This window comes from Zalophus californianus, chromosome 5 (genome assembly GCF_009762305.2).
Source record: "Zalophus californianus isolate mZalCal1 chromosome 5, mZalCal1.pri.v2, whole genome shotgun sequence".
Lineage (NCBI taxonomy): Eukaryota > Metazoa > Chordata > Mammalia > Carnivora > Otariidae > Zalophus > Zalophus californianus.
In genome coordinates, this window is record NC_045599.1 from 14,612,595 (window position 1) to 14,639,772 (window position 27,178).

Genomic DNA, 27,178 nt, shown 5'->3' on the forward strand with positions numbered 1-27,178 from the left:
ACCTTTCCCCAGGGTCGCCAAGTCTACCCCTAAACGTTGGACTCCCGTTTTCTGGAGAAAGGAGATGATCAAGGAGTCTGTTGGGGGAGTTTTCAAGGAGTTAAGAGTACCTACTGTGCGGGAAGGAGAAGGCTGCTGGAAAACCAGAAGAGCAAGGATCGGGGAGGGAGTGGCCATTGGGCAGATTTCCCAATTTCATGGGAACAATGAGGAAGAAATGGTGAATGGGAGCGGTGTGGGGCGGGCGGGGGTGGGGGTCGCAGGGTGGGATCCGGGCCTGATGCAGAGCCTCCCAGGGAAGGGGTAGGCGAGTGAAGAGGCGGGAAGGGAGGAGCAAGGGAGTAACTCTGGAATAAAAAAAAAGAAAGAAAAAGAAGAAGAAACAAAAACTCGGGCCAAAGGAGAGAGGTGAGCAGCCGTGTACCGGAGATCATGGGGTACGCTGTTTCAGCGGTCTCTTTGGTCTGAGTTCACAGTCGCTGTGAGGGTGAGCCTCCCCCCTCTCCCCAGAACGAGGCCAACTTGGAGGCCTGGAGGCCGGGGAAACAGTGGCGTGTGGAGGACCCACAAGCTCTGCCGTTCTCCCCGGGTGGGTGGCATTCATGCCGGGCCCGTAAACGAGGACATGACAGTGAGGAATGCAGCTGCCTTTCCAGCTGCTAAATTGGGGGCCCGTCCGAAGCCAGGGCTGTGTTGTGTTGGCTTGGATTTCTAGGGACACTCTTGCTGGGTTATAAAAACGATTTCCCCAAAAAGCTTGCGAAGGGCAGATGATGGATTAGCAAAGGGCAGTCAAGGCAGCCTGCGGGAACCATTTCAAAGCTGCCTGCTGTTACCGTGCCATCCATTTTCCTGGAAGGCCGGCGGGCCTTTTGGTGAGTGGCTGTTGGAGGAGCAGAGAGCCGTCAACCCCTCAGTCCGGGGGGCGGGGGGCGGGGGGCGGGGGGCGGGAGGCGGGAGGGGGGCGGCGGTCGGCCAACTCACAAGGCTGATGGGAAGCAGGCTCACCGGAGGATTTCAGAACGAGGGTTTTTATGGGTAGGACTGGTTTAGATTATTTGGCTCACTTGGCCACAGCTGACTTGATGGTCAGACTGATAACCCCAGAAGCACAGGGGTGACTTCTTGACATTCCTGCCTTTGCCCTCGGTCCCAGCATGCTTTGGGGTTGCCCCCCTCTGTGCCTGGGGTTCTGGCTCAGGGGAGGGGAGCAGCTCCTTGTGTTTCTAGGCCCTGTAACTTCAGCTGGCTTGTGGCAACATGCATAAGGGTTAATCAGAGGAAAATTATAATTGCTGTTGGGAGATCAGGGTGGCCGGGGATAAGGTCCTTCTTGACCATCCTTATTTTTTCCTCTTTCCCAAACCCACGTTCTTAAATGTCACGTTATGGCATTAGACCCGTCAAGAAAGTTTCTGGTCCTGATTTGCATATTAGTCCTCCTCTGCCATCTTGTTTTTGTAAACTTCTCCGGCAGCCCTTCCTTTCAGATATCATTAGACTGTACTGAGAGAAAAAAGGAATATATTGATGAGGTTGCTGTTGCTTGGTTCCTTGAGAGAGTCTGCAGTCTTCAGATGTTTTTGTAAATGGACATGTGGGCTATCGATTGCACCATGAATCTAAAGGGCAGGAGTGGGAGAAGTGTTACCTTTGGTGGTGGTGCTAGAACAGCCCAGAAACTACCAGCAAATAGTCTCGTAGAGTCATAGTTCTGTTGCTGTCTTTCTTTCTTTCTTTCTTTTTTTTTTCCTTGCTACATGGCACCATGTATCTCGATTCTGTGACACAGTCAAACCTGTGTTCATTGTCTATCTTTTAAAAGTTTCAGTTCGCCAGTTTTTTTTTTTTTTTAATGTTCGATGCTGTTTTTTATTCCATGAATGACTCAATTGACGAAATGTAGGCAGCTACTAAACTTGGCAGCTTGTTGCCATCATCGTGCCCCTGGACAGGAAGTGTTCTGTATAGATATGACTAACCAGTTTCCAGGCTTAAAAATAAAGTGGGGGATTTCTGGACAGAATAGGCCTTTGTCACTCATTTCAACAGCCCCGCGAAGCGTGAAGCTCAAAGCCCGCCACTCGACTTTCTCGTTTTTTCCGTGCTCTCACTTCACCTGACGTTTTCTATTAGACAGACTGAAACTTATTTTATGGGGCTCATTGGTTTTTAATGAAATAAGAGGAGATGTGAGTTGTCGTGAGAATCGGCTAGAGTCATGATTCTCTCCTTGTCTCTTTTATCTTGAGCTCCTTTGAACGCTCCTGAAGTACGTAACGGCGAAATAATCGTCACCTGCCCAGGTACCAGCTTCAGCTTAAAGGAGTGAGAATGTGAATCTCCTTAGCTGCTCTGGAAGAACTGTACCATTTCGGCAGATACTGAAAGGTTTTTTGGCATCTTGTTGCCTACAGCTATCGTTTTAGGATTTTACAGATAGCTTCGTGTTTTAGTTTTTCTTGCTGTCTCCCTAAATAACATAATTTTCCCTCCCTTAATGGAAATATATATATATTTTTCTCTCCTTTCTTCCTTATCGTGAGCAGCCTTTTTTGGGTCTTCATTCTTAACACCATCGCATTTTGTGGAAATGCTAAATTAGACACAGCATTTATGAGATGAGAGTGTCTGTAGCAACAACAAAAAGTGTTTCTCTCTCTGAATCCTTAACTCTGACCAAGTGTTAGTCTCCGAGCTTCTTTGATTTTCAAATAAGAAAGTGGGCCCGGGAGTGATGATTTAAAATACAAAATGCATGCAAATGTTTTTAGTTTGGGTTAGGGTAAAGGCAGTAATGATTCTTTGGGACAATGAGGCTTCATTTGCCAAGTTTAGAAATAAGTCCCAAACCCATAAAGAACAGGGTTGTGATGACCATACTTGGGTCGAACGTGGCTGTGATTCTGAAATGCCTGTTCCCCCATTCCTCCCCCTCACTGTCTCCTCCTCTGTTAGTACGACTGAGGCAGGACAGAATCCACAGCCTTTGCTATGCTTTGGGTTAGAGTTTGAAAAAAAATCTAGTCTTTTGAAAGTACAGGATTCCGGGGCGCCTGGGTGGTTCAGTTGGTTGGGCGACTGCCTTCGGCTCAGGTCATGATCCTGGAGTCCAGGGATCGAGTCCCCCATCGGGCTCCCTGCTCAGCGGGGAGTCTGCTTCTCCCTCTGACCCTCTTCCCTCTCATGCTCTCTATCTCTCGTTCTCTCTCTCTCAAATAAATAAATAAAATCTTTAAAAAAAAAAAACTATCTGAATACAATATAAAAAGATTTAAAAAAAAAAAAAGTACAGGATTCCTGTATTTGTGCCTCAAATACCCTCTACCTTTTCTAGTAGGATGCTTTCAAGAAGAAAAGGGAAGTGTTTATACAAGCCAGTTTTTCATCGAATAAAACGATTCCCTTCATCGAAAATGTTCATTTCCTCTACCTTTGTAGTAATCGAGACTCATGTAGTAGAAAGACTCTTCTAGTCTTTATGATGGGTGGGCACATTGTAGGCAAACAGAAAATGCTTGATGACTAACGGAGTGTGAGAATAGACATATGGTCCAGGGGTAAAATATTTTGCAACATTAAAAATCTCTGCTGTTCTCAGGAGATTCGTGGATCATCCAAACATTGATGATGATCCATCATTTGTCCTTGCTGCCTGATTTTTAGGTACAGGACAGCGTTGTACTCAGTAAGTAGTTGGGCCATACATGGTTCCAGCAGCCAGATAAAAGCAAGATGGACGTTCAGAGTGGATGGTGCATGTTCGGGGGCATTTAAGAAGGCCTGGTCGGCCCTTCTTCTTGCTGGTTCCCTTTGAGGCCGTGTGAGAGATGTTCAGTTTCCTAGCAGGTATTTTGAATCACAGTGGTCAGGCCTAAGCTCAGCGTAGACCCATGAGAAGGCTTAACCAGACCAGGTCAGTTCAGGCTGTTGGAGGCCATAACAGGGGAATTTCTTACTCTGTTGGAAAAGTGATGGTAACTGGAGAGTTGTCTTTCAAATTTGGGTCAGATGGGCTTTATTATTAAAACACTTCTGGGTCGCTGGAAAAGGGAGTGGTTTAGGCAACCCTTGGTGTTTGAAATGTCTGCTTTTTTTTTCCCCACTGTTTTTTTGTTTGTTTGTTTGTTTTGCCACAGAAGCATCTTTCTGTTTCAGTTCATTAGAATTGTGTGCCTGTGGGGTTTTTCCTGGGTTCCAGGCACTGGGACGTAGATCAGCCCAGAGAAGCTTATTACTCCTAAGTCTACTTTAAAATAAAAAGCAACTTTTAGGAGAAGAGAAAGCTGTTACTTGATTGGGAGACAGGGAAAGAGTAGGTAAATTCATATGTAAGATTCTTTAGGCTGAGTAAAGTAGGCCTTTAAACCTGATTTAATGCTTTAAACAACTAAAATTCCAGCTTTCATTTGTTAGTTTATACCCAGAAGATGAGAAATGGGCTTTATCGGACTTTGACAGCAGATTAAAAGCCCCAGCTTGCTTTAAACCATCAACATCTACGCCTTGAAGTTCTGTCAGATAATGAGTGATAAAGGGAAGCTACTGGTCAAAATGATCTGAATCGTGCATGAAAAAAAATCTTGCCTCTGAGACCAGAGCTGTGGTCTTTCTAGGATTGGACTGCCATTTTGCACTGAGCCTAGGGAAAAAGACAAGGCTATTACCAAGACCTCTTCTGATTCAACACCAGCCTCCAAGCAGAGTTCCAGGCTTCTCCTCAGTACCCCTAATGATTTTTTAAAATATGTATTAAAATATTTCAGGTTCTTTATGCTCCCTCAAAATGCAATGAGCCAGAAGTCAGTTCAAGAAAAGATGACTCAACCCCTGACTCCTCCATATTTTGTTAGATGCCCTTAAGACCTCAGAAAGCTGAGATATTATGAAGGCCTATTTTTGGGACCTGGAATCTTAATCCAAGAATTCTATAGCTTTTTTTTTTTTTTTTTTTTTTTTTTTTTTTGCCTGTATCTAAGATGGTTCTCTTTTGTGATGGTACCAATTTAATGGAAGAAACATACTCATAGATCCTAGACACTTGCTATTCAAGAATTAAATTCCTTTTTTAAAAGATATTTTTATTTATTTATTTATTTGACAGAGACACAGCAAGAGCAGGAACACAAGCAGGGGGAGTGGGAGAGGGAGAAGCAGGCTTCCCGCCGAGCAGGGAGCCTGATGCTGGGCTCGATCCCAGGACCCCGGGATCATGACCTGAGCCGAAGGCAGACACTTAACAACTGAGCCACCCAGGCTCCCTGGGAATTAAATTCCTTTTGATGTTAGCTAGAATCTCTATACATTTAAACATAGTTTCTGTATTTTGGTGGGGGCAACGTGTCAAATGGTTTTATTTTATTCTGTAGGACGTACTGAAAAAAAAATTGTTTTTTTTAATTTTCATTTTGATTCACCAGCAGGGAAAATACAGCAGAATTCATTTTGGGTATTTGCTGTAGAATGTGCCCTGCCTTGGAATGTGGGTGGAGTTCTGGCATTTTTGCATTTGTATGTTTTGGGGAAATAAAGGTACAGAGAAGCACTTGTTCGCTTTGCCTATATAAAGCCCAGCTGTACAGCTGACAACTTAAAAATACTGTGTGAGACGACATTTATGTCCAACAGTAACATCTGTTTCCTTCATTCCAAGTTCAACAAATGGCATTAAAGATAGATGCCGAAAACGTAAGAGAAAAAGCGCCCTCCTCTTTTTTTTTTTCCCCAAATCCATTAACTCTACTCACCATCCTTTTCAGAGAATTTTTTTTCTTTAAAGATTTTATTTATTTATTAGAGAGAGAGAGAGAGAATGAGAGATAGAAAGCAGGAGAGGGAAGAGGGTCAGAGGGAGAAGCAGACTTCCTGCTGAGCAGGGAGCCCGATGTGGGACTCGATCCCGGGACTCCAGGATCATGACCTGAGCCGAAGGCAGTCGCTTAACCAACTGAGCCACCCAGGTGCCCCACCATCCTTTTCAAAGCAGGAGCATGGACTGAATGGCATAAATGGAAAATCAACAGGAGTTGAGAGGAGATGAGTTCAAGGGGCAAACCATTTGGTGTTAGGGTAAATTTTCAGATTTAGAAACTGACCCCAATCATACGTCTAAAGACTTGATTCATCTTTTTCCTCAGCATGTACTCTTTATAATATACATTGTCTCACAGCTTGGAGGTAAATTCATTATTGTTTTTCTAAGCTATCTGCTGCCTTTTGCAGCAGGGAGAATATTAGAAATCATGTAAATAAGAAAATTTCAGTCAGGGAGGTTGTCCTTCTCCTTAGATACAAAGTTTTAATTGGAGGTTCTGTTACTTATGAAGAACTTATTATAAAATAACTGCTTGATATGATCAGTAATATTTCCCAAAGATATGACCACAAACCCGGCTAATCATTTAAGTCAGGAAAATTACATTCGTAGCCTTATCAACTGAACTTCAGCAGGTCTTATAAGGCCTTCAATGTTTAGAAAATCATTCTAGATACCATAAAAGTACAATTTGACCATCATAAGTTGTTTTTCATATTTTTTTAAATGTGAGGTTAGTTAACTCTGCTTTTATTTGCTAATGGTGATCTTTGTCCTTTGTCTCTTTACCACGTTGACTCTGGTAGTGCGAACTGGTTATTCCCAGGCACACATAACACCTGGACTCATCATAGAAGGTGCTCAGCCCCTTTGCCCCCTCCAGACACAAAGCCTAACTACCCACCTCCCCACCCTCAGCCTGCTAGGCACACTTACTAACCTTTAAAACAATAAGGGACCTAAACCGAATAGCTCTTACTTAGCACACCAAGAATGACTTCCCCGATAGTCATTGTATTCAATGTTTATCATACCGCCAAATTTAAGAAAGAACAAAGAGATGCAGGCATTTATCCCCATGCCTTTCACCATCCTGGACACTTTATCTACTAGGACACTATTCAGTTCACTTAGGAAACTAGTTTACGATTTTTAAAAATCACTTCGAGGCTCTCCTTGCCAGGGGTGTGAAGACAGGCATACACTTGGCATCTGAGCAGATGTAAGTTAGTGCCGGTAACCTTGACCGGAGAAGGATCTGCAGCTGTGGAAGGTCTGTTCCGTAGCCTTGAGCAGTCTTCAATGTGGGAGCTGTTAGACCTGCACATACAGAAGTACACCCAAGGGGAATGCCACGCCTGGGTTAGAGAGGTTGAGGAAGGGCTGTCTGTGGTGAGATAGTTGGGCACAGCTCTTGAGTATGGATAGCATTGGCAGGAAGCTTTGGGAGGGAGGGGCTGTGTTTGTTTCCTAAAGTATGGTGCGGATTCCATTGGTGATGGCACGGTGAATGATTTTAGGAGGCTCCAGGCATGGGGTTAAATCATCTTCAGTCATATTTCAGGAAGATCCGTCCATTTCAGTTTCCTTGGGATACTTTGCATCACCCACAGGGAATGTCTGTGTTTGAGGCTCTGTGACCTTTGTTACCTTACTCATCCTGACTCACCTCCTTTTGTACCGTGCAGGTAGACACAGGGCTCATGGCCTTTCGCAGGCAACGATTTTTGGCCAGAAATGAGTAGTATTGGTTTGTTGTTTTTTTTCTCATCTAATTAATTTTTATAATTAAAAAATTTTAATTATTTTTATGATTATGATATATGTAAGGGAGCAGTACCTTACCATTCACATAGTCTATATAATTCCTTTTTAAAAAATATTATTTGTTTAAAAATATATTAAGTAATCACAGGGAAATGAAATACGATAGTAAGTGGAAAACAAAAGCATGTTGAGAAGGTGGTCCTCAAGGGACAGAGGTTGAGGATGTCACTCAGGTAAGTATGGGATGGCTTTCCAGGTGAAAAGAGAGATTTCAGCAAATATTGTGGGGTGGGAAATGCAAGGCATATTGAGGAAAAGGCGAATGAAGAACTTACTGGGGATGCCTTCGTGGCTCAGTTGGTTAAGCGGCCAACTCTTGATTTCGGCTCAGGTCATGATCTTAGGGTCCTGGGATCGAGCCCTGCATTAGGCTCTGTGCTCAGCAGGGAGTCTGCTGGAGGTTCTCTCTCTCCCTCTCCTTCTCTCCCTTCCCCCCCACTTGCATGCTCTGGCTTTCTCTCTCAGAAAGAAAGAAAGAAAAAAGTTGCTAGAACCCATAGAACCGTTGGAGAGTCAGAGCTAGGAAACCTTCTTGCTCAGCTGCTGGAGTCACACCCAAGGCTCTCTGGAGAGTGATTCAGAATGACTTAAGTCCCTGATCATTTAAAGCAGGGGTGGCTAGCTCACATGCCTTGGGTAATTTCCTGGCCAGGTGATGAACTGGAGGGCCAGTTTCTCCCCGCATCGCGCCACCACCCCCAATGTTGTCAGAAGGTCAGGTTTTTCTTGAGAAGCTGGAAATGTGAATTTTTAGGTCAACGCTCCCAACTTTAACGTGTTTTTCACAAATTGCAAAAAAAAAAAAATTAAAACATTATGAGGGCCCACTTTGGGGGTGATGAAAATGTTCTGGAAGGAGATAGTGATGATGGTTTGCACAATGTTGTGAACATAAGGAAAATTACTCAATTGTACACTTTTAAAATGGTGGTGCATTATGTTCTGTGAATTTTATCTCAATTTTAAAAAGAAAAACATGGGATGCCTGGGTGGCAAAGTAGGTTAAGCGCCTGCCTTTGGCTCAGGCCATGATCCTGGGGTCCTGGGATCGAGTCCCACATCGGGCCCCTTGCTCACCGGGGAGCCTGCTTCTCCCTCTCCCTCTGCCCCTCCCCCTGCTTGTGTGCACACGTGCTCTCTCTGATAAATAAATAGATAAATCTTTAAAAAACTAATAATAAAAAAATTTAAAAAAAAAACCACATTATGGATACCCAACCAAAACATGTTACCAGCCCAAAGTATGTAATCTCCTTTTTAAATAGAGGAATTACTCTTTGCTACTTTTGATAGTCCCAACAAAAAGCACCTTTCCACAGGGGAGCCGGTGACAGGGAGTTAAGGGAGTTAACCTGATAACCCTGTGTTGACCTTGGGCCTCTGTGTTTTCACCTCTGGTCTCCAGGCCTTCTTGCATCTCTAAAAATAGGACAGGTGAGAGGCATGGCGAGAAGAGAAATGGTAGCCTTAATTCTGGAGCACCAAACTGTATGAATGAAAAGGAAAAGCTACGAGAGGTTTGGGACGGCCAGAGTATTTTATTTTTTTTAATATATTTTAAAAATTTATTTATGTATTTGAGAGAGAGAGGGCACACAGGGGTGAGGGGCAGCAGGAGAGGGAGCGAGAATCCTCAAGCAGACACCCTGCTGAGTGTGGAGCCCAACGCGGGGCTCAATCTCATGACCCAGAGATCAGACTTGAGCTGAAACCAAGAGTCGGTCGTTTAACTGACTGCGCCACCCAGGCGCGCCTGGCCAAAGTATTTTAAAGAAGTGATTTATTTTGTTGTTAGTTGGCAACCAGTCGTAAAATTGATAAGTTATGTTGTTTGCCAAAGTTTATTTTACCCAAATATCTACCATTAGGGAAGTAATTCATCTCCAGGACAGCAAGCTCATATATTTAGAGAAACGTTTTTTAGTTCTTGCAAGAGAATGACTATAATGGTCTTTTTAGTTATTTTCTTTAACTGAAAAATGAGTTTAATATACCAAGTATGTGTCATCACCATCAAAGGATTATAATTATTTTAATGTAACTATTTGTCTCTGTGGTTTTCAGGGAGCTTTAATATTTTTAATTCTAAATATAATTTTAAATTAGCCAATTTCAATAGGGGTAAAATAGAGAACTTAAAGTTTTACAATATATCCTAACTTAATTCTCAACTCTTTCTTTCTTAATAAACTGGCAAAGGCAAGAGAGTTCATGCTTTTCAAAATTTCCAGTTTCTTTTACATTTATTCTAAAAAATAGGCCTTTTTTTATCTTAAGAAGCAACATCTATCGTAAAAACAGATTTATCTTATTATCTCTGCAGAGTGTGGGTTGTTTAATGAACCTTACCAGTTCCAAATGTTATCAAAAGATGATTGTTTTAGATGCCTATCTTTAGTTATGAATTGACTCGTTTAGAATAAACTTTTTCCACAGGTTGACATTGCAATGTTTGTTTCTTAGTAAGGGTCTTTGAGATATGATACCTAATTAATAGTAATATAATTCATTTATAGTCTCATATTTTGCTTTTGTCTTACAAAAAAGGCAATATCGCTTTCCCCACGCCTCTCCTATCTTTCTTCCCACCTCCCCCTGAAAGGACCTGGGAATTTTTAAAGCCAGCAGTTACATCATAAAGATTTATTGAGCATTTATTACGTCAAGGAATAAATAATAAATTATAACCAATCCCAAGTGTTTAACTTTCAGGGGAAATGGAAGCAAATAAATACGCTATAAAGCAGTTTGCAGTAAGAATTAGAGACGGGAGAGAACATTTCTGACTGGGTTAGTCAAGAAAGCCTTAACAGAAGAGGTGCTATTTGGGATGGACCATAGGGGAACGGATAAGATATCCCCCAAGATGGCTCCCCCTTGCTTCCTTCACATCTCCGCTTAAATATCACCTTTTCAGAAAGGCCTTCCCTGACTACCCTGGATAAAATAGCTTAGCTTCCTCCCACCTCCACCCCCCTACCCCTCCCCAGCACATGTGGGTACACACACACACACACACACACACACACCTTAGTTTTCTTCTAGCCTCTGTCATAACTTGACATTTTGATAACATGTTTGTTATTTTCCATCTTAGGTCTTCCTATACTAGAATCTGTGCTTCTTGAGAGCACGCTCTTTCCTGAGAGCACACCGTAGGTGCTCCATAAAGTGTGTTGAATAAAAGAATGAATCAATGAGTGGAGAAGGCTTTTCTGCTAAAAGTCTGTTTTCTGTGGAGAGCCCCAAACTGGTATGGAAAATCCACATTCAGCTTTCTCTTAGGACATTGATAAATGTGGCAAATCCCCCTCCTGTCTGTGACCCAGTTAGCACATTCTATAGATAAAAGGGAGAGATCTTGGTGTGCAATTGTAGCTTCCTGAAGTGAGTGACTACAGAACAAGTGTTGTGAAAACAAGTCATCATTGCTCTTAAGCTTCCCACCATTTCCCCCGACAAACCGTCCTAAGATAATCGCTGGCTATCCATAATTTCTATTTAAATTCTTTCTAAAATCTGTAGGATGTAGACAGGTCCTTCAGTGTCTGACATTCAGTTACACAGCTGGGCAGAATTTCTAATTCCTGAAGAACCAGTAGGCGTTCTATAGGTTGGCTCTGACATATAGTTACCTTTATTTCTGTAAAGGAAGGAGTCGTCCATGCAAATGGCTAGAGAGCGTGGGAGATGAATATGCGCATGTGAGGATGACCAGGGAGGTCCTGTGGTACACTGGGAAGGGTGGTCTCCTTCTCAAGGAGACAGCCACGGTTCACCTCAAGACCACTGTTGCCATGTGGGAATGTGGGCCTATTTAGGTCAGATTGTATGATTGTTCAAAGAAAATCAGAAACACAGAGGAGCAGAGGAGAAAAGGTTAGAAAGAAAGGTAGAAAGTTCTTCACAGAGAGCTAAGTGCCAAGCTGGAAGTACCTAGCAATAAGCATCACTGCTTCTGGAAACCTCTGGGGCTGTGTCAGGGTCTTATCCAAGAATTTCAGAGCTTCAGTGTATCTTGATACTTGGAATGAGATGGTTCACTTTTAGGTCCAGCAAATCTCGTCTCACCGTTGGCTTACCATCAATGGGATCTAGCCTCGAGGACACTGACGTGGCTATAAAATGCTTCACTAGCTTAACCGTTTAATACAATTATTGGGGAAAAGTTTTGACAAGAATGTTGGGAGGTTGGGCCAAGATGCATATTTGAGAAATGCCCAAGCTGCGGCCAGGAGGTTACTCCTCCTAAAATACTCAAACAGATGGGTTTGGGATATTTGCATGGAAGATTCCAGAACATTTGCTGTAGGGATTGAGTTAGCTAAATATGGTTCCTTTTCCAAACAAAAGTGGCTGGTTATTCTGTATGTTTTGGCAAAGGACGGAGGAGACAGAAAAGGAAAATGCATGTCTTTTTTTGTAGATTCCTCTCCTTTAAAACAAAAAAATATTTTATGTCTCCTTGGTAGGGCTGTTTTTGTCCATGCGGTACAAGTAAATTTATTTGTTAAGCATTAGATATGTGAAACTGAATTGATTTCCTGACACATCTTCATGAATTGCTGTAAAAAATATTGATGAGTTCCATGGAGTTCACTCCTTGCCAGTTGGAGGGCACATTTGAAAAATACAAAGATGAAGAGACATGCTCCCTCAGTTGACAAGAATCATAATCAAGTATGATAAGATAGGAATTTAACTCTACCCCAAGGCAGAAAATCACATTAAAAGAAGGAGAGATTTATTCCCTGCATTGGATTTGGAGAGATCGTTCTGCCACTGGATTTGGAAAAGCTTCCTGGTAGGGGTAGCTGACTTTAAAGGATGAGCTCGACTATTTGAGGCAGGTATGGAGGGAGAGGGGGAGGGTAGATGCAGAGCTTTTCTTAGTTTTCTATTGTGTTAAGACCTGTGCTTCTTCTCTTTTTCTGATTCAAGGAGTTGCTTTTTCCTGGGAAGCATACAAGCTCTTAAGAAGCTGGATTCTACAGCTGGCTTAGCAACATCATGGCATTTGATAGAAAATTCATAAACAATGAGAACTTCTGAATCTTGGCTCTCCCATCTGGTTGCTTTGGGCTTAAGCAATAAGAGGACTAAACCAGAACAGTTTCATAAACATAAAAAGTGCTACAGGGAAAATATTTTGCAAACTTTAGAGTCTTACACAAATGTCAGCTGCAATTTTATTGTCTGATTGTCCATAGTATTTGACCAGGAGCAACCTGATGAGAAGGGCTATGTTGACTACTGATGCCCGTTTTAGGGGCTGATTCGGTAATGAAACTGCACTCCTGTGTGCTGGGTTTTAAAATCTGTTACTGGTTTTCTAAGCGCTGCGTGTGTATAAATATTCATCAGGAGCCAGCGCCTCTCACAGAGCAAGGAGAACTTGGGAGGTGGAAAAGTGGAGAAAATCATGGAGCTTGGGTGCCTGGATGGCTCAGTTGGTTAAACGTCCAACTCTTGGTTTGGGCTCAGGTCATGATCTCAGGGTCCTGGGATCGAGTCCTACATTGGGCTCTACGCGCAGTGGAAAGTCTGCTTGAGATTCTCTCTCTCTGCCCCTCCTCCCGTTCGTGCTCTCTCTCTCTTTCTCTCTCTCTAAAATGGAAAAGTAAATCTTTACAAAAAAGAAAATCATGGAGTTTATTTAGAGGATTTTCCTCTACATTCTGGTAGAAGATTGGATTTTATCAATACTGGAAAGGTTTCATGCCCTCAAGAAAATGTGTAAATAAACCCAGCTTAATTGAAAAGTCTTTTAGAGAAACATAATCAACCTTAATCCAACATAATAAATAAGGAAGTGTTCATTTAATTTAAAAGAAGAACAGTTCACTGAAGTCAGTTTTGTATAAATGCTTGTAGGACATTTTTTATTTCATTTCAAACCCATATGAGTGATAGAGTTAGGCCCTGTCCAAATTTTGGTTTCAGTGACATCTAAGAGAGACTAACTTTTCTGTTCTCTTGGATACAGTATTAAAATTCTTTGAAGCTTTAATACAATAAGCTCTATTCTTAAAACATTTTCTTTGGATTCTGTGCACAAGCTTGCATCTACGTTTTGGTGAAAAATTTTTGAGAGGGAATTAAATCCATCCAGGGTCTGCTTAGAGCATGCCTGTGTGACCAGAGTATGTCTGTCTGAACATTTTAAAGTACAGTGTTCTGGGAGTACACTTCAGTGCTTCTACGTTCAAACCACACGGGGTTCCTCTTACAAATGCAGCTTTTTAGACTGTAGTCCTGGGGTCTCTGATTCAGTACGTAGGGCAGTTTGTACTTCTGAGAAGGCTCCAGATTCTCCGGAGGCAGGTGGCCTGGGTCATTGACATTGCTGCCCCGGATACCCACTGTAGATGTCCCCTCCCTGCCACTACCCTCTTGAAAACGGAGCACCTTTGTGCAATGAGTTTTCTTGGCCTAGACAACATGTTATACTTAGGTTGTGTTTCCAATTTTTCTTAAATCTAGGGGGCCACACGTATCTTTGGGCTTCTGACCTGCAGGTATGCCACTGGGCAGAATTGGTAATCCCTCTCCAGCCAGGCGGGAATTCTGTAGATCAGCTCTGGAATATGGTCATGTTTACTTCTGGAAGGCAGAATCTTCTTTACCTTCAAGGTCAATGTTTTGGGTCAGCCTCCTTTTGTGATAACTTTCTCAGACCTAGCTTCCCTCCATGACTGCGACCAACCAAATGAACGTTCCCTCTCTTTGCTACTGTTGCATGTTTACCCGCTCCTATTATAGACCTCATCATGGTGCATTCTGGCCTTGCCCCCACCCCGTGTGCATGCCTGGGGAGCAGGGATACTGTTATTTATCATTGCAACCACAGTATCTGATACATATGAACACTCAACAGAAGTTTTGTGGAATGCTTCCATGTCTTTGGGTTAATGTTCTCACGTTATATGGATCATTCTCGCTGAATCTCATTAAAGACCTTAGGTGGCCTCATTTGCATACGGGGAAACCGAGGCATGGCGCGGTTAGGTAATTTCCCCAGGGACACCGCACTCAGCGGCAGAGCCAGACTCCCGATCCAGACAGTATGACTCTGGAGTCTGTGCTTACATTGCCTGGCTTTGCCTGACTGCCTGTCTTGCCCTCTGCTATTTGCACAAGACCATTGTGAATCCATTCCAGAGGGATAACAAGTCCATTTGTTAGCCAGTAGTTTTCACTGACCTTATCCTACAAATCTGTACAAATGGTGGGACCTTTGTGTAATTCATTTGGAAAACCGGGGTAAATAAGATTAAGGTGTTCCTTGACTGTTTTACTCATCCTCCAGACTTTAATGTTATTAATGCTTTTTGTGCATCTCAAAGGGTATGTTAATATACACTGTTTCCCAGATTTCTTTCACCAGAGAGAATTTTGTTCCCCATAAGACTTTTTTTTAACTTCTTGAAGAACTAGGTTTTTTGGGGTTCGGTTTGTTTTGTTTTTAACGTAATTTGGAAGAAAAGCTGGCTGGTGCTCTTGTGGGGTTTCCCAAGAAATTTCTCAGGTCCTAAACGTTTGAGAGTCTTTAGTGCGTAAGTTGTCTTCAGTGACCACTTAGACTTCCCTGGGATAGTCACAGGTCCCGTAGTCGTGGGGTAATTACTAATAGTGCTCTCTTCAGAGGTGTTCCATGTCCACGATCATCTGTGATTGCCCTAATCATGACATTTGTTCACGTCTATTAAATAAAGATCTGTGTTTCGTGCTCACTACCTTCTCATCGCTCACAGAAGGACTCGTGGTGCTGTTGCACATCTAGGAAGAGACAAAGGTAACAGCAATGTCCCTCCAGCACCTACCATTTTTGTGTCAGCATCTCTCGTGCAGCTGTGGACACTGACACAGTTTGTCTTCACTCAAAAGTTACATTTCTTGGGGTGCGTGGGGGACTCAGTCAGTTGAGTCTCAGACTCTTGATCTCAGCTCAGGTCTTGATCTCAGGGTCGTGAGTTCAAGCCCCGCATTGGGCTCCACGCTGGGTGTGGAGCCTACTTAAAAAAAATTGTGGGCGCCTGGGTGGCTCAGTTGGTTGAGTGACTGCCTTCGGCTCAGGTCATGATCCTGGAGTCCCGGGATCGAGTGCCACATCGGGCTCCCTGCGAGTCTGCCTCTCCCTCTGACCTTCTTCCCTCTCATGCTCTCTACCATTCTCTCTCTCTCTCTCAATAAATAAATAAAAATCTTTAAAAAAAATTGTATTTCTTAAGAATTGCAAGCCTGTAAGACTTCTTTATCCTGCTCAGTATCTATTCATGTGTATGCTTATCTATGCAGGAAAAAAACCAACTCTGAAAGGGTCCCAGAAATCTAAGAACACTTGTTGCCTCTCGGAAGCAGAAGTTGGGGTCCGGGCTGTACTGTTGGGGGGCAAAGCTGAGAGACTTTTCACTTTATGTATTTACATCTGGCCTTTGAACAATGTAAGCATATTTTCTGTTTTTTAACATTATATTTTAAAATGTTTTAAAACTGCTCAGGGTTTTCCCTGGAAATACAAGCTATTTTAAACCCAGCTGGTTTGATCTCCTTTATACGGACTCTATTTCCTTCCCCCAAGGAGAACTAGTCTCTTGCTTTTGTTTTCTTTTCTCTTTCATTTAGGTCTTCCCGTCCCTTCAAGAAGAAGCCTCTTTTTAAAAGTTCGTGTCATGGAATGTAATTCTTGAGAGAATAGCTTGGAGTTGAACATATCTGGGTTCAAGCTCATCTCTCCTACTTACTAACTGTAAGGCCTTGAGAAAGTAACTTAATTTCTCTGGACCTCAAAGGCCTTATCTCTAAAATGACAACCTCCCTTTTGGGATTGTTGTGAAGCCTCAATAAGATAATGCTGATTCTGGGCAGTTCTGGGGATCATGTAACAAATGTTTGTAATACGGTAACTAGCCAGTGGGTCCTCGTGACTATAAACCTTCTCAGTCTGACTTGGGGTAACCACAAAAGTCATTTCTATTCTTGTATCATCTGTACTAATATTTACAAGACAGGCATTCTTTGGGGTCTACTTCATATAAATATCACCAGCCTTTCTTCCAATCCTGGTACTGGGTGAAGCTAGAGGCAGCAGAGACATCTTGCCAGAGTTTATGCCATGCAGAAAAAAATCAAGGCATCACATGATTCCTGCAGCAAGTCAACTGCAAAGGAGCAGAGATGAAGTCTCATATGAAGTTAAAGCGGTTGAGACTCAGGAAATTACATTTTCAATTTTAAAATCATCACACAACTAAGCCACGGGAATCAAGGACATGGAGTTGATCCTAAAATCATGATGAAGAGATTCCAGAATTCAAGCAACAAAAACAGCCCGAGATCACACAGGGAAAGTCTTCAGAGTGTTTTCTTTAGGACGTAATTTCTCTTGTCTACAAATCGGGAAAATAGGGAACATCGGGAGATAACGAAGAGAAAGAACACAGTGAGTGTATAGGTTGGGTTTGAATCCCTGCTCCTCCATTTCAGGGGGTACAAGTCTCTGTGGTCATGAGCCTAGCCTACTGCTGGGTGTTTTCAGCTTCCTAACTCATTAACTCTCCTCCAAGCCACATTGACTTGCAGTGAGGTCCCGCTTAGCAGATGAGAAAACTGAGATTCCAAGAATTAAATTGCACTCAAGTTTACAACCCAGGACTCTTGACCTTGAGCTTTCTATATCCTTCATGCTGCTCTTACTTGGCTTCCTGTCCTGTCTTTGGGTGTCTGGTTCTCTGGTTCACAAACTCCTGGGGAGAGGCTGTGACTCTTTGGGGTAATCTTGATGGCCGTTGTGGGTTTTTACTTTGGCTTTATTTTTGGCCCATTTGCTCTGCATCTGTCCCTGTTGCACAGTTTTGCATGGGTGTGGATGCTGTTTCTCCTCTTGTCTTCGATTCTGTTCTCCATTGGTCAGTTTGCTCTGGACAAAATATCTTTACACTGTCAGAGTCCTTGCTAACGAGAGATTCAACATCTTAAAAAAGAGAAATTGCCTGATAAAGCTTTAATATATGTTAGACTTTTCTTATGTCATCATGGAAAAGGAAGTGTAACTCCTTATTAACTGAGGTCTCTCTTTTCACACAACCATCTGGCGTTTTGCGTTTCTCAGCTACATGTTTCTTCCAGGAGTTGATTAATTCTGACCAAATGTGATTCAGTATTCGAAAGCATCAGAATGCATTCGAAGTTTAGTTTGTTGAGTTCTTCAAAGAAACCTGTGGAGAAGGCTGTTCTCTGCCAGGCATTGGGTGAGACACTGCTAGGTGGTCTATGTCCATTCATTTTGGAATAATTCCTGCAGTGGGCATCATTATTCTCATCTTACAGATGGGGAAACTGAGTCTCAGCTATATCCCTGAGCAGTATGGCAGTTCCTGGAACCATTAGGTACAGATTCTTTAGACTTTTATAAGTACACTCTTCTTTTCCAGGCCCCTGGTGGAATAAGTTGCCACAGGAAATGTATGCTAATTCTCACTAGTATGCTAAAGGTTTACACTGCAATTTTTCTACTTTAAATGGTATTGATGAAAAATTCTAATATGCATTGAAGGTTGTTTTGAAGAAGGTAAACTCGTGACTCTCCTACAAGTACAAAATGGGCATGCCAAAGATTTGACCGAACTCACTAATCAGTGAGGAGCCAGTAAGCTCTTATAATTGGTTCAGAAGAATCCTAAGAGCAGGCAAACAAGAAAATGAAGACTGAGTTGCACTTCCACTAGAAAAAATTGATTCGTATCTCTATGGACAAGAGGCATTTGCAATAATGCTAGTCTTCTATGACTTACAGAGTTGCAGAGTAGCTGCTCGAAGAACGGTAAAAGAATCTGGAACAGGGTGCTTTACGGTTTTTGGTTCTCCACTGAAAAGTCACGCAGTGATTTTTTTTTTTCCTTTTTTGGCCCATTTCAAAGTCACCATTTTCCCTAACGTGTTTTCTTTATTATGTTGCTTTTTCTTTTCTTTCTTTCTTTTTTTTTTAAGTCTTGGAGCCCAGCGCAGGGCTTGAACTCAGACCCTGAGATCAAGACCTGAGCTGAGATCAAGAGTCTGATGCCCAACTGACTGAGCCACCCCGGCCACCCCTATTATGTTGCCTTTAATTTTTTTTTTTAAAGATTTTATTTATTTATTTGACAGAGAGAGAGAGAGACAGCAAGAGCAGGAACACAAGTGGGGGGAGTGGGAGAGGGAGAAGCAGACTCCCCACTGAGCAGGGAGCCCGATGCAGGGCTCGATCCCAGGACCCCATGATCACGACCTGAGCCGAAGGCAGATGCTTAATGACTGAGCCACCCAGGCGCCCCGTGTTGCCTTTAAAAGTGAGTGTGTACTCCTTCTGGAGGTGGCAGGAGACCACCTTGTCATTGTGATGATGCATACCCTTGGTCTTCAGCCACTTGGGGGCAGGAAAATGCATAGACACCAAAATCTGCACTTAGTATCAGGTGTAACCTGATAGAACCCCAGGTGTACTGATCCTCTTAAGATGATGTTCCTTTGTGTCAGGGCCTCCGTCTGTGTGGCCGAAGGCCGATCCGGGGGTCCGGGTGCCTGGCACGTGTCTCTTTCTCTCTGGGTAAGCTTGCTTCCAACTTGCTGTCACGGTCCCTGCTTCTGCTGCCTGCCACCATCTCCCCTCCCCTGCACGTTCCCTCTCTTTCTTTCTTTTCATTCGTTATTTCTTCTCTCTCCTGTTGAATTTCCCGCTTGGGGAATTTTGAGTGTGGAGATCTGGTGTCGCAGGTCCCTCGTCAGCCAGTCCGACGACTCCTTGCTTCTCCACTGGAGCGCTCACCAGATCCCAAGGGAAGGAGGTCAACTCTTAGCCTGTTGACTTCTTGGGACACTGTTTACACTTTGCTGTGGCCACTTTCTTATCCCCATTGCTTTTTACTAAACCCCATTTAGATTCAGAGTTACTCAGGTGTGAGAGAGCAAAGGTTTTCTGTATTTGTTTAAAGAACTTTTATTAACAGCCCACAAGAGCCAGACATGCTCTCTAAATTGTTTTCTTTTCCATCTTCCCTAAGACTGGGTCCACTGGATCAGAGTTTAACTAGGCGAGAATTAGAAATCGCATACATGGGCATCTGCGGCCACTGCTTCCAAGTTCCAAGTATAACAAATTTGATGGGTGAAGAAATTATTTACTTGCTGGCAAGGTTGTAAGGAAAGTTAACTTGAGTGCTTCGCTGGATGAGCAATGTCTTAGTTGGAATAATATTATGGGGGAAGTGTTGTTAATTTCAGCAAACTATAGTTTTTCATTAATTAATTTTAGGAAAAGTTCTTGCGGTTTTTTGTTTTTTGTTTTTTGTTTTTGTTTTTATTTTTTATGAGCACTTTTTTACCCCGTATAGGCAGGGGTCAGTATATTTTTACCATCAACGTTTATCTCCAAATTTATAATTGCTGATGCTAAAACTGGGATTCCCTGAATATCTGTTTGCTTTACAGTGAACGTTGCAGACATGGACGATTTCGTTAAACCAAGAAAGGAGATAAAGAGATATAGAGGAAGGGCCCAAAGATAAGTAGATGTAAAATAACATTTACATCTCTTTCTATACAACAATCTTGCTAGCGGCAGTCCTTGGTATGTTTTTGTTATATGGCATCGTTTTTCCTTAGTCAGGGATGTACATGTATATTTTCAAACACAAGTGAATTCTTTTTTTATTAAAGGCTTTTTAATAAGATTTTATCTATTTGAGATAGAGTGAGAGAGCAAGAGAGAGCACAAGAAGGGCAGAGGGGCAGAGGGAGAGGGAGAAGCAGATTCCCCATTGAGCAGGGAGCCCAATGCCGAGCTTGATCCCAGGACCCTGAGATCGTGATGACCTGAGCCAAAGGCAGACACTTAACCAACTGAGTAACTCAGGCAGGAGTCCCTTTATTAAAGATTTTTATTTATCTGTTTGACACAGAGACAGAGAAAGCGAGCACAAGCAGGGGGAGTGGCAGAGGGAGAGGGAGAAGCAGACTCCCCCCTGAGCAGGGAGCCCGATGCAGGGCTTGATCCCAGGACCCCGGGATCATTACCTGAGCCGAAGGCAGTCGCTTCACCAACTGAGCCACCCAGGCGCCGCAAGTGAATTCATCTTGATGAAGCACTGAAACCATATTCTTAGCACCCTTGTCCTTTGAGAACACTTCCTATTCACCTCTGCTGCTTCCTAGGACATACCTTGGGTCCGTCCCTCTGTTACATGTTTAAGTGTAGATCCCTCTACTCTTGGAACAGGTGGGGCCTGTGTTTGATCTTCAACTGTAGCCAGAGGTAGCAGATGCAAGGCAAAACCATTGCATCGGCTTTGTTACTAAATATTTGTATTATTGCCCTCCAGTGTTTTCTCATTGTGCTCAACGAATCTGCCCTCTTTTAAAAAAAAAACCTGATCGACGAGAGTAAAAGAAACCACACTCTTAAGTGCGAGAGAAGAAAACCACATAGCTAGCTAGGTAAAATAAATATCTGTTTCTCTAGCTTTTAAAACAAACAAATAAAAAAAACCCACATGCGTATTTAAAACTCTCATTTTCCAGGCCAGCAAGTTTTCATAGGGAAGCATTTAAGTGGAGCAAAGGGAGAGGGGAAATGGGCTTCCTCTTCGGTCAGAAGCACCACATAGCAGATGCCCACGTGGGCCCAGAGGGTGACCCCGGGGCACAGAGGAATCATCCCCACTCCCAGAGAATTTACAGTCTAGGGAGGAGAGACAGACCATCAAAATTTAGGCAAATGAGGATTTCAGGAACAAGGAACTGCGTAAGTGTGTTGGTTAGCAAAGACCTGAAGTCAGCATCTTTTTCTAATTTACATTTTGAAAGTCTCTGGCTGCTCAATGAGAAGAGATTGGAAAGGGGTTTGAACTAGGCTGGTATCCGTGCAGATGGAGGCAAGTGGGGGAGGGGAGAATGGAAGGCTCTTGGTCATGGGTGGGGCAAGAGAGGATGGTGTGGCAGGTGAGGGCCAGCACCTCCCCCCGCACCCCCCGCTTGAGCAAATGGTTGGAAGAGATGCTCTTCATGAAGGTAGAATGGAGAAGGAATGCTTTGGGAGCTCGAGGGAATCAAGGGTTCTCTTTTAGACACGGTGCATTTGCAATGCCTGCCAAATAGCCGAGAAAAAGGAAAACCTTGAATGCATTTGCAAAATGAGTCCAGGAAAGAGGTCAGAGTGAGTTCTAAGTGTGGAAGTTGCTGGCACCTGGGGGCTATCTGAAGCCTGCGGGAGTGGGTGAGCTCACGGGGCGGGGGCCTGAGGGTGGAGCAAAGGAGAAAAACGTGATCCAGGACTAGCCCTGAGATACACCAGGCCTTTAAAGGATCTGGGAGAGGATGTGGAACTGACAGATGAGCCTGAGCAGGAATGGCTAAAGGCAGTTAATTTGCAAGGGGGGGGAAATCATTATTTCATGGCCACAGACCACACAGCCCTGGCTAGCAACTCTCAGCCACAACCCCCCCGTTGGCTCCAAGGAAGCCTTCACTCGTGCTAGAAAAGAAATCCACTGCACGCATGTCTTCCCTGCCCAGGGGGAGAGAGAGCTTCAGCCTCCCTTTCCAAGATGACTGAGCTGGATATAACCCAAAGAAGAAAACGAAAGGAGGAAGTGGCTTCTGTGTTTCTAGAACAGGGTTTGCAGTTCCTCTGGGGCAACTGGGAGAGCCTCAGAAGTCAGCTTCTCTGTCCTGGTTGAGATTTGTTACTGGTAAATGGGGAGCGACCTTGTTGGCCGTGGCCTTGCTTTTCACACTTTCTCTTGTGGGAGGTTCAAGGGCTACTACATGAAAAAATTTTTTCCCTTGTCTTTATGTTTGAAAGCAAATGGAACATTGAGGTTTAATGAGCAGGGGAGCTTCAAAGAGGTGCAAAGTTTCAAGTCCAGGCTTGGAGAGAGGAGCACGAAGGATTTTTACTCCTCTTCTTCTGGTTCTGGTGATTTCAGAGTGTACAGTGTTTCCATCGAATAGACATTGTAGTAAATCCCAGATGGGTGTTGAGAGACTGTGTCACCTCCTAATAGATTAAACACAGAATAACCTTTGAACTTTAGGTAAGTTTCTGAAATCACATTATTTACCGGGGATCTGAAATTTGGGGGGTATCCCTTCCTGTATAAATCAGGTTTATTTATTGAGATCCATATTGTAAGTTCTGCAACGGAAGATGGTCCCTGGTCTTAATGTGGTAACAGTAACTACATGTGTGCCATTTATTTTGATACACACTATTTAATGTGGATTAACCCATACACTCTTCTGCAAACCTTTAGGAATAGAAATGAGTGTGACTGATGAAAATATGAAACGGCTTGGAAACCTTCACAAGTTGACCGTTTGTCATGCTTTTTCGCTTTCCTTTTCTTTCCCAAAATACATTTCAGCTCTTCTGCAGTTTCAGTTCATGTTTCAGACATTTAAATACCGACAGTTATGAGGGCACAGCTTCTGGTTCAGTGAAGGCGTTCTTTCAGGGCGTGTGGCCCTTGTATTAATGTACAGCATCCTGGTCAGTAGGAACCACTTGGCACTACCTGGAATATATCCCGTGAGCTACTCTGGCCCAAGCATCAGATCGAACATGACAGTCCCATGGAGGGAGTGTCCCTTCTTAGACACCCTCCCAGCCTGGATTTGGAAATAGGTGCCTTTTTCTCTTTCTGCCGCTAGCCTGTCCAAACTAGAAATAATTGTATATCGCTAATGCCCTGACTCCTTCCTACCTATCTGTATTTTTAGTCTTTTTATCTTCCTTTACTAAATGACTGCTTTCCAACACCCAGACCTAGGCTTATGCACTGGCATACAAGAGGCAACAGCTGGGCCTGGGCCCATAGTGGGGATAGAGACCCCCAAAACTCCAGCTCGGAGGACCCAGAAGGGAGGGAGAAAGCACAGTTTGGTGGATTAGCATGCACAAAGTTGGGGGGCGGTGGAAATTTAGGGGAAAAACTAAACTTGGTTTGGGGAGTGAACATGTATTGAGCATTTTCACTGACCGGCTGGAAGCTAAGAGCTTCACACAGCATTTCGTACTTAATACATACAACGATTATTACGTGTACCTTACACCTCTGTCAAATTAAGTGATGGTAATTTCAAAAGCAAACTCTAAGCCTCAGCTTTTTCAACGTATGTTATTCATGGAGCACATTTCATTAGCTCATAAATGTGTGGTTATTGCCATAGAATGTATAAACACTTCAAGGGAACCAACAATGGCCATTCATCAGAAATAGCAAGTGACAAGGCACTCTTCACTGAACGAATGTTCTTGTCTAAGACTCAACTTCTGGGAGTTGAAATTTGGGGTGGTTAGGATGACCAAACTGGAAGGGGCGGGCCCATGTCTCAGGAAATTTGACTTTCTGCAGCTGAAGTTTAAAGCAGGGCTTTCCTTGGGACGCCTGGGAGGCTCAGTGAGTTAAGCGTCTGCCTTCAGCTCAGGTCATGATCCTGGGGTCCTGAGATTGAGTCCCGCACTGGGCTCCCTGCTCAGTGGGGAGTCTACTTCTCCCTCTGCCTGGAGCTTCCCCTGCTTGTGCTCTCTCTCTCTCTGGCCAATAAGTAAATAAAATCTTAAAATAAATAAATAAAGCAGGGCTCTCCTTTTGATTTGCTTCCATGAATTTGCTACTTGACTCTGTGGCTTAGCTATTTATCCTTCTTACATTTAAAGGGGTTTCTTTAAATTGTTCTTGATGACTGGTGCCCAGAGGACAGTTGTGGAGTTGATTTTATATTTTTGGTGTATTTCTTATAAAACTCAACTGGGGGGAAATTGCATCAAAACTCACTGCCTTGTGAGATGTGCCATTCTTATAATCAGAAAAAGTTATATTTGGAAAGGCTGTCACCTTCAACTGCTAAACAAAGTACTGAGTGTATAGCAGAAGGTATAAAATACTTGAGTTGCCAGAGACCTTAAAGATGATGCACAACAACCTATTTTCAGAAAGAGAGAACCTGGGGCGCCTGGGTGGCTCAGTTGGTTAAGCATCTGCCTTGGGCTCAGGTCATGATCCCGGGGTCCTGGGATGGAGCCCTGCATCAGCCTCCTTGCTCAGTGAGGAGCCTGCTTCTCCCTCTGCCTCTCGCTCCCCCTGCTTGTACTCTCTCTGTCAAATAAGTAAATGAAATATTTTTTAAAAAAGGAAGAAAGAAAGAAAGAAAGAAAGAAAGCAAGCAACCAAGCAAGCAATGAGAACCTGATGCCCAGAAATGAAGTAAAATTTTTAGTCCTTTTCTGAACAGAAATTAATGTCAGTAGATGGAAGGCAACCCTATAGTGGGAAAGTGAGAGGAATATCCTCCTTAATATGTTTTTTTTTTTAATTTGCTTCTTTGTAGTGGCCACAGATGTCTTCAATTCCAAAAACCTGGCCGTGCAGGCACAAAAGAAGATCTTGGGGAAAATGGTGTCCAAATCCATCGCCACCACCCTCATCGATGACACGAGCAGCGAGGTGTTGGATGAGCTCTACCGGGTGACCAAGGAATACACCCAGAACAAGAAGGAGGCAGAGAAGATCATCAAGAACCTCATCAAGACCGTCATCAAGCTGGCCATTCTTTACAGGAATAACCAGTTCAACCAAGACGAGCTGGCGCTGATGGAGAAATTCAAGAAGAAAGTCCACCAGCTGGCCATGACCGTGGTCAGCTTCCATCAGGTGGAGTACACCTTTGACCGGAACGTGCTGTCCCGCCTGCTGAACGAGTGCAGAGAGATGCTCCACCAGATCATCCAGCGCCACCTCACGGCCAAGTCGCATGGACGGGTTAATAACGTCTTTGACCATTTTTCCGATTGTGATTTTTTAGCTGCCTTATATAACCCCTTTGGGAATTTTAAGCCCCACTTACAAAAACTCTGCGATGGTGTCAACAAAATGCTGGACGAGGAGAACATCTGACCATGTGAATTAAGACTGCAACCGCTCGTGATTTCTTTGAAAATGGAGCACTGCTGATTTATGAAGGAAAAACAAATTTTTTTTTTTTAAGATGACCCATGTTTCAGAAAGACTTTTGCTCGCCTCAGGCGTCAGACGTTGTCAGTAACGTTTTGTGCAGCTTGTTTTATTTGAAGAAAAGCAGATTGCCAAAAATTCTGGTGAAAAGCTCCCTCCCTCACAGTTAGCAGATCGTAGGAAAGGTGTCTGGTTGTGTGATGCAAATAATAGAGTTATGCAAAGAAATATATGGATGTCTCCAAACCTCAAGACATGTTTTTTTAGATCAGTTGTTATGTTGGTAGCACATTGGGTATTTCTCACGTGTACAGAGTTGTGTACTTTGATTCACTATTATTCCTTACTATGTATATGTACCTCTGTTAAAAAGCTGAGAACTCTCTCTTGCTCTCATTGCTCCCTTTGAGATGATTTCATTTTCAAGTCTACCTTTTGTTCTGTGTTCCTTTGTTAAAGTTTTTGTCACTGACATTAGACACAAGAATTAAGTCTTCATCGAGAATTAAGACGTTCAAGAATTGAGGCGGTCAGATTGAACCCTCAGAAAAACAGAAAACTGCTTCTTTGAAGTCAGTATTGTAGGAACCAACTATATTTGATATGGTGAACAATGTCTGATAGACGGACATGCCTCGGGCCTGGAGTCCTGTTTTTTAGTACCAACGGTGATACTTCGCAAAAGCGGTAATTGTTGAAAATGTGCTAGTGGAATCTCCGGTTTTAGTATCTGTTTCAGATGTAAGAGAGACAAAGAAAAATCTAGATGGTTCTTGTTAAAGGTCAGCAATACTGAGAAAAGAACAACCATCTTTATTTTAGAGATGAGCCCATCAAAATAATTTAGGGGGATAAAGGACCAAAAAGGAAGAAAGCATATTGCTGTGGGCCGTGAGAATGAAAATAAATGCATTTCAACGTTGAATAAGGTTTGATAGGTAAATAAAGAATGTCACTTTTTTATTTAACTGATAAGGTCTTTACTATTTTGTTATTTGCTATTTTGATGAGTAAACCAAAGAATATTTGCATTCTAAGCACTTTGTGTGTTGTCTCTATGTAATTTTATGTGTGTGGATGATAAAGGAAACATCTTATTTTATAAAAAAAAAGAAACAAACAAACAAAAACCTGCCGGCCAACTATCAGGAATTAACAGACTTAACTACCAGCCCCAAATATTTGCACTGTCTCTGTGTCCATGATTTATAGTGTACTCGTTTGCCTTGAATTTGCCTGCCTCCCAGAAGATTGACATTAAAATAGGACTTCACCAGGGAAGGCCCTACAACTTAAAAATTCCAGAGGTTGTGATCCGCTCTAACCCACCCCACCCTAAAGGAGGTGATCAGTTTCCCTGGGTCCGTCATGTGCTTGTCCCAGACAAGCAGCAGAGACCAGAGTGTCTCCCTGTTTTATATAAAATCCTCAACCCCCAGATTCGAACTGAAATTACCATTCTCACTTCCCAGAGTGGGCAGGTGACTCTTTTTTGTTTGTTTGTTTAATATTTTATTTATTTGACAGAGACACAGCAAGAGAGGGAACA

At 43.1% G+C, this 27,178-nt stretch overlaps 1 protein-coding gene across 7 annotated transcripts in view; it reads left to right on the forward strand.

Annotated features, from left to right (window-relative positions):
- TNFAIP8 (TNF alpha induced protein 8) overlaps positions 1–26,861 on the forward strand; it is a 112,059-nt gene extending 85,198 nt beyond the window's left edge. The window contains exons 1-2 of one of the 7 annotated variants that reach the window (XM_035727833.1): positions 282–408; positions 25,007–26,859. In XM_035727833.1, the coding sequence (XP_035583726.1) occupies positions 25,072–25,572 (501 nt within the window). In that variant the 5' untranslated portion in view covers positions 282–408; positions 25,007–25,071 and the 3' untranslated portion in view covers positions 25,573–26,859. Of the gene's footprint in view, positions 1–281; positions 409–15,419; positions 15,438–16,068; positions 16,087–16,524; positions 17,085–25,006 lie in introns of those variants that run through there. The other 6 variants (XM_035727834.1, XM_035727829.1, XM_035727832.1 and 3 more) reach the window with 6 other exon arrangements.
- The last annotated feature ends 317 nt before the right edge of the window (positions 26,862–27,178 follow it).